At 41.3% G+C, this 8,393-nt stretch overlaps 1 protein-coding gene across 1 annotated transcript; it reads left to right on the forward strand.

The window, feature by feature from the left end:
- The first annotated feature begins 216 nt into the window (after positions 1-216).
- LOC130426440 (uncharacterized) lies at positions 217-5,050 on the forward strand. The gene is made up of 2 exons (XM_056753224.1): positions 217-3,859; positions 3,974-5,050. Exon 1 carries the CDS (start codon positions 225-227, stop codon positions 1,401-1,403), a length of 1,179 nt encoding a protein of 392 aa, XP_056609202.1. The 5' UTR covers positions 217-224; the 3' UTR covers positions 1,404-3,859; positions 3,974-5,050.
- The last annotated feature ends 3,343 nt before the right edge of the window (positions 5,051-8,393 follow it).

The raw sequence follows: 8,393 nt of genomic DNA on the forward strand, positions 1-8,393 counted from the left end.
ATTCAAATCAAGCATAGGGATACTCACAGAGAGATGTCGGTTCTAATTTATGTGATATAACCCTAACATTTTCGAGTAATATGGAGGCCAATGGTCTTAAACCATTTTTCCACAAATCCACAATTATTACAGGTGCTCCACTTAATCTTTTAGGTCGTGATATGATGCATAAATTAGGCATGGACATTAAGTTTACTGATAACACAGCTGCTCTGATTGTACAGATGGCTGAGAAAACTGTGCTGTCACACCCTTTAATATTATATGCATCCCATCAGGTAGGTGTAATTTTACACAACATGCAAACACAACACATGACAGCGCAACGACGCTCAGGTTACGAGGCTACTCTGCTGGCAACAAAAAATCTTAGCATTCAAACTACAGCAAACATTAATCCTGCTTTGCTGGGTATTTTGGGTATGGTAGACATGGCAGATTTTAATGTTGAACATGATTGCATCTTTGAACTGACCACCTCTTACTCTTCTAGGTTCGATCTGTTGGAATCGCCCCTAGAGGGGGGAGAACACATTTATGTTGATGGTTCTTGTTCAAAGCCATCTGACGGGGTCTACCTCTGTGGCTATGCTGTGGTTTCCGAGTCAGGAGAGGTAAAAGAAGCTTTTGCTCTAGATTTCAATTCAGCTGCAGAGTTGATAGCATTAATACAGGCCTGTGAGCTGATGACAGGAAAGAGAGTAACAATTCACACCGATTCTCGGTATGCCTGGAGTGTTCTTCACCATTATGCCAGAATGTGGGAAGCGAGAAGTTTTAAAACTGCTGATGGAAATCCAAATGCACATGCAAATTTGATAGGACAGGTAACTGAAGCAGTTCAGCTTCCGCTCGAAGTGGCCATAGTAAAGGTCAAGGGTCACGCTTCGGGGGAGGATGAACAGACTATAGGCAACAGAAGGGCTGATGAAGCCGCAAAGGCAGCAGCCCAAGCTCAGATTAAATCACCATTTCATCCCAAAAATGAATCAAAGGTAGCAATGACGGTGCACATAACGAATGTATCGGGCATTGATATCAAATTGCTGCAAAGTCAAACAACACAGGGAGACTTAGAGCATTGGAGAAAAAATGTTTGCACTCCTGATAAGGAAGGGATTATAAGAGATGGACAGGGTAGAATAGCACTACCGAAATTAGGGTTAATTATCCTAATAAGACATTACCATGGGTTATCTCACACCAGTTGTGCAAAAGTAGTTCAAGCAATTAATCAATTGTACTGTATAGCCGATGTTCATAGAACAGCAAAGCTTGTTTTGGATGCATGCTTTACAAGTGCTCAGGTAAATCCGCACAAATCAGCTAAGCACAATGCATTGACACATCCGGAAGCTCCTTTTCAACATTTACAAATTGATTTTACGTACATGAGCCAATAGGTAACTTAAAATATCTTTTGGTAATTGTTGATCGATTCTCAAAGTGGCCTGAAGCATTTCCATGCGCAAAGGAAGATGCTAAAACAGTGGTAAAAATCTTAACGAAGGAGATTGTGCCCAGGTGGGGCGTACCGGCCAGATTGGAATCGGATAACGGGACGAGTTTCACGTCAAAGGTAACACAGCTCTTAGCAAAAACATTGTCTATTGATTGGCATTTTAATATTCCATATCATCCGCAAAGTGCAGCAGTCGTGGAGAGATGTAATCGAACACTGAAAACACGACTAACAAAAGCTGTACTCGATACAGGAAGAAAGGGGCTTGATTTATTGAAATAAGAATGACCCCATCTTTTTTTCCATTCCATTTTCTACCGCTTATCCGAACTACCTCGGGTCACGGGGGAGCCTGCGCCTATCTCAGGATTCATCGGGCATCAAGGCAGGATACACCCTGGATGGAGTGCCAACCCATCGCAGGGCACACACACTCACTCATTCACTCACGCACTCACACCCTACGGACAATTTTTTTCCAGAGATGCCAATCAACCTACCATGCATGTCTTTGGACCAGGGGAGGAAACCGGAGTACCCGGAGGAAACCCCCGAGGCACGGGGAGAACATGCAAACTCCACACACACAAGTCGGAAGCGGGAATCGAACCCCCAACCCTGGAGGTGTGAGGTGAACGTGCTAACCACTAAGCCACCGTGCCCCCCCTGACCCCATCTTCCACGACAAAATTGTAACCGTTCTAAATACTAATGGGTAGACCTTTCCCGACCCCGTGGGTCAAAGGCCGGTCTGGTATTTCTTCTTTAGGTGATCTGAAGGTGATCCAGGAGGACTATGTGACTTCCCTAGTCGAAAAGTTAAATTCTATATGTGCTGATGTTTCTTTGTGCCTTGCTCTTCCCTCAGAGCAGCCTACTCATAACTTTGTTCCAGGACAAAAGGTCTTTGTGAGGAATCTGAAGCCAACAAAGGTTGGAGAACCAAAGTACCACGGACCAGCAACTGTGATTGCCGTAACACGGACAGGAGTTCTGACGGACTACCCGCCACAGTGGATAAACGCTTCCAGACTGAAGTTGTGTTCTTCAGGAGAGCAGGCAAGCTCCAATTTAACATAGAATCTCAACAGGGGATTCACCTTACTACACCTCAGGGTGGAGAAAGCACTGACTAAGCTGAGGAAAGAACTACCTTTCGTGAGGTGGGGGCCACCCAAAGCAAGAAGATAGGAGGCCCATTGAGCCAACAGTGCTGACTCTGTAGCTTCCCCTGAGGTGCATTGAGGGCCAAATTCTATTCTTAAAAGGAAAAAGGGAAAAATTGTTTTCCTAAGCAAATTTATTGTGTTTGGCCCAGATATTCTTAAATTCTTAAATGATAGAACCTAACAGGCCAGGGCACCCGTTCAGGCAGCCAGGTAGACTGCGTGGAACAACGATTATTCTAATCCTAATAAGTATAATAATCACTGGTATAATCCTAAATTAAGAAGTAAAATTAGAGAGAAATTAACTGCTTACAACAGACATGATTTTAAATGATGATGGTAACTACGAGATGCCAAAACAAATGTCTCTTATAGTACAAATGACTCTGAATATTCGAGAAGGAAGACCACCAACATCCGTAATGCGAGACTATAACTGTTCGTATACAGGAGAACCTTTTCAAGGTCCTGCATTTTATGTAAATGCTCGTCCCGCAGAATTATGTGTGTGTTCCAAATCAGGCAGACATATAGTAGGAATGTCCGATTGTAGAAATGAAATTACTTTGTCTCAATCAAATAACGGACATCATAATTGCACCATACAATATCTCAATAAAACTACTGAGGGATTTGAATGTCCATTTTCACACTTAGACAGTTCACCAGGAATGGTGTGGGTTTGTGGTGAAACTGCATATTACCATTTAGATGCAGGGGAGCATAACTAGCATAATGGAAAAGACAAATCTGGCCACATCTTTGAATAGACATAAAAGGGAAGTAAAACTGCCAAATTATTATGCAGGCCATAAGATTAGTGATCCATGGACTACTCCTTAGGAAAACGTGGGATGGTCCCTAGCAGGTTTGTTTACAGGAACCGGTACTACTGTTGCTCTGAATAAAATTAATGGTCTGGCATGGCAAGTTCTTTCTTTGGAAAATGACACAGCACAAGCTTTAAACTTAATCTCTAACGAATTAAAGAAAATGAGAGTTGCCATCGTGCAACATAGACTTGCTTTGGATATATTAACAGCAGAGAAAGGAGGAGTGTGAAAAATGCTAGGAGTATCTTGTTGTTTTTCAATTCCAGATTATGCAGACAATGTCACCGACGTTGTGAAGCACATGAGAGAATCGGTTCGTGAACCCACTCCGGTAGATGCAACATGGTTTCAATGGTTGGACAGCCTATCCGGGGGATGGGGATATTGGATAACCGGTACAGTAATTCCAGTTGTGATGACCATCTTAGCCTTGTTATTATTTTTGCCATGCATGTCGCAGTTTGGGGTGGGATGTGTTAAAAGATCTGTTACTTCCTTTACAACCAAAGGAACCGATCGAATGATGTTAGCAAAAAGAACGACTGACGTCAACCAGGCTATGCTGGTTAGACGCACATCTAAAGGTTATCGTCCGAAAGATCAGAATCAAACTTGGGGATCCATATTTGATCATAACAGCGATACGGACGAGGATGATAATGATTGTGTTCAAACACATGAGTTAGAACCAGAACCAATACCGGTGATGGAAGAACCAAGAAATGTTGATGGACGTGACAATGTAATGGAAGGAGATAATGGGCTTGACGATTCGGTAATTGAGATTGGCACAGTAGATGATGAAGAGTAGATATAATTATGTTTATGTTTTCGTTTTTATTGAGGGTGATTGGTGTTGTTATGTTTTTATTACAAATGAGTCCGATTGATCTTTTACCTCAAAGAGCAGCTTGCAAACCAGAAAACCACATAAAAATACGCAAATGCAACTATCCTTTTATTAAAGATTTTGTATTAACCTTTTGATTAACCTTTTGTACTACTCTATATATATATTTGTTCTTTAAAGGGACGCAGGACTGCTTGTAAGACCGTTGGTCTGAAAGTGGCCATTGTGAGAATCTGGATTTCGTCCTGTCCTCTACAAATATTGCATCTGTGTTTAATACAAAGTTCATGTATCATATGTATTCATTCGTATTCATTCCTATTAATATTAGCTTCTATTCATATTAGATGAGCCTTTCATTCTTGTTGTTTAACCTCGTTGAAAGTTCTATCATGTCATGCTGTCTTATGTTGATATAAGTATCTGTTGTTCTCCATATCAAGGTTCCTAATGATGCCTATGGACGATTGTTCTGTTATTGTAATATTGAATATGTAATCATATCTGATTGTTCAGGAGGAAAGACTAAACAGAAAGTCTGGTGATTTTCCACTGTTTTGGTGGTTTTATATGACACCTCCTTTTCAAACATATAAATATTAGTCCGAAAACAATAAACATTGGACTCTGATTGAACAAGCACTTGTGTCTGTGTCAAACTTTGTCTCCAGGCCTGAAACTCTGTGTGTTCCGTCGACTAGACTCTTCAACCGTAGAATATTGTTAGACAAGGGGACATAAGAAGTTTACATTCTTTCAAATAACAAACAAAAAATTATTAATCTTTGAATTACATAACTGAACTGATTATGATTTTCAAAAATAAAGTCTAGTCCTTCATATGAAACAATGGTATAACCACCATTGTCATTGAAAGGGACAGCCATGCATTTTTGTGTGAAAGATGACAGTTTGGAGAATTTTATCTCACGGCCTAGGTCAGCTGGGATCACAATGTTTAGAATGTCTGAATTAAAAGGATAGGTAAAAAATGTTTCAATCGTCCCGTACTGTCTGTAAGCAATTATGATATCACCTTGACTGTCAATTATATTAATTATTTGACACACATTTTTGCCCACCAGAAATGTGTTGTTTCGACATGTCGTGGTCATGGTGAACCTCTCTGATATCAGTTCGTCATACTGGTGACAGATCAAGTTTGGTACTGGTACAGGGCCACGGGCATGTTCTTTGCACAATTTGATGGGTTGGTCACTTGTAACACCACCATTTAATCCCTCGGACAGGCGTCTGATTATTTGGGCCAGGGGATTTGAGGGTTTGCGTACAAAACCCTTGAGTTTTTGCAAATAATTTTCGTATGGAAAGGATGATACAACATCCAGATTGCCAAAATGTTTTGCATCCTGTGCAAGATGGGTCAACCCATGCACATTGTACACTAGCTGATCATTTCCATACAGGCGGGCAAAATGTTCCACAAAAGCATGAAGGAGGCTGTTGGCATATTCGTTGTGCTTTCTGGCAAAGAAAGGGGAGACCAGCATTGCCATGGCTGTCGAAAGCAGCAGGAAGTTTGCATATAGATCAGGTCTTAACACCTCACGCAACACCACCGGCCCTGTGTATAATAGAAACTGACGGAACTCCGTCGCCTTCAACCTATCCACTTCGTTTAGTGCTCTTGGCCTTCTAGCAAATTCCGAAGGAATGTGGGGTCTTAAGCTTAGAAGATTTCTGGATATTCTGTCCACGTCTCTCCCTGGTACACGGACAGTCAGAGGACCTTTCATCCACAGAAAGATGAGGCGCCTTACCACCCCCAAGCACACCAGGTGCATGTAGTCCAGTGGGACTTGGGACAACAAACCAAAATTGACATTTGTGAAGGCATGAGGGCCATGGTGGTGGTCCTCATCTTCCTGCCTGGCAAATGCCTCATCAGACCGTGTCTGGCTATTCAAGGTATGTCATGCGGTGGTTGAGGTACACCCCACTCTGAATACACTTGTCACAGCCATAGTAACCGTTAAAAGCCTTTGTTACTTTCACAAAGGATTTTGCCGGTGCGTCACAGATCATCGAATGAACTTTTAAAATGAGCCTTTTCCCCTCAAATGTAAACCCCTCCTGTAATTTTGAAAGCTCATTTGCCAAATCTGTGAGATACATTGTTGATGAGTCAGGTTTCTTCATACCTGAGTACATACCGATGACTACAGGTTCTTTCATGGGTACTCCAACCAGCCTACCTAAAATGGGCCACAACTGAAGACTTGAACTTTTAAAAAGTGGCAGGCCATCCACTGACATTTGAAGATGTAAACAACATCCATCGACAAGCTTGTCTTTCCACTGGGAAAGGGTATGTTTTAACGCCTCAATAATGCCAATGTAGTGGTAAAGGCCCCCGCAGAGCTCCCTAACAGAATAATCTCTTCTTGTGTTAAGAAGAGTTTGTGCATCTTTTGGCAAGTCACCGTGGTGGACCGTTAATATTGCCAAGAGAGCCGAAAGTGCAATATGGGAAATACCATATGTTAATGCCCAGTTGGAAAGGCGATTTCTGAGTTTTTCCGGTTCCTCCCAGTCAAATATTTCTTCTACATCACTATCATCATAATAATAAGATCTTTCCTCTGGGTCAGAAACAACAGCTGCCATTGGATCTAATCCAAGATTTTCTTCCATGATTTCATTTTCAGGTTCTGCAACATCATCTGTTGGAGACCCAATATCTCTGGGAGGAAGTGTGGCTGCAGGTGTTTCCTGGCCGATATCAGTAAACCTTCTATTAAGGTCCACCCTGGCTCTTCTCCTCAACGCTGAACTGGAAACAGGTGTCTTGCGTCTATTCATTTTTTTAATTTAGGTAACTCTCAACTGTAAATAATAATAAAATAATAGTTAAAAAAAGTATGGAATTTGGAATGGAATGAAAATCGGAGTATTATACCTTCGTCTCAACAGTTTGCATCATGTTTTCAGCATCTGGAAAAAGAAATGGAAAGTATGTTGTAAGTTGTTGTCTTACTTAATTTTATTTATTATGTGACTGGAAAATTTGTCTGGTTTATAAAAAATAAATAACTAGTGGTGGGCCGTTAACGGCGTTAACGCCGTTAACGCAGTGAGACTCTTATCGCGCGATAAAAAAAATGTCGCCGTTAATCTATTCTCAAAGTTGGGTTGGGAGCTGGGTCTATACTACGCAAGCTATGATGACTTTCACCTTGATATTTTAGTGCAGATGTATACCAGCTTAACTGCACTGTACGGGGCGAGAACGAGATTTTTCAACTCGCGTCATTCGCGGAAGCAGAAGCCTCCTTATCATCTCATAACCAGGGCTTCATTTGCGCGATTCGCGCAGCAAGTAGGTCTATTGGCTCTTTGCATTAACATATAAATCACTCGCGCTTGACACGCCATTCGCATTTGGTTTGAACACAACAACACGTTACTGTGAAATTACCGCATCAAACGTGACGTGCTAACATGGATGCAGCTATGAAGCCGCCGCGTTTGCTTCAGGGAATATTAATTTTTAAGAAGCTTCCCAATAGAAACATCGACAAGACTAAGGTTGTTTGCACCTTGTGCAATGCGGAATTGGTTTAAAAAAACACTTTCTCTCAACAGGTAGTGGTCTAGCTTTAGTTGAAACCAGTAACTTTGTATTGGCACCTAATGTATTATGGCTCCTGTATGACAGGTCGCTTGTTGCTCCCTAACTCTTTGTAAGTCGCTTTGGATAAAAGCGTCTGCTAAATGACTAAATGTAAATGTACTGTAGGAGCTCTTCCAGTCTCAAGTACCACCTAAACGCAAATCATCCCTTAGCTAATGCGGAAGTAAACACAAATTCATCTTATTGAACATAATTTAATTTTCATCACCAATTATCATATTAGAACAGCTTTCTCAAGCAGTTTGTGATGCATTTTGGAAACAGGAGATGAGCCCCTGGTCTAATGCGCCACCTGGCTTGAGAAACCCGTTCTCAAAGACTTACTTTTAGTCATTATTTGGGTAGCACACATATTCTGAAATATTCAGATTAATCTAGATTAAAAAAAATTATCTATGCCCACCACTAGAAATAACATTTCTTT

The sequence above is a fragment of the Triplophysa dalaica genome, chromosome 7 (genome assembly GCF_015846415.1).
Source record: "Triplophysa dalaica isolate WHDGS20190420 chromosome 7, ASM1584641v1, whole genome shotgun sequence".
Classification (NCBI taxonomy): Eukaryota; Metazoa; Chordata; class Actinopteri; order Cypriniformes; family Nemacheilidae; genus Triplophysa; species Triplophysa dalaica.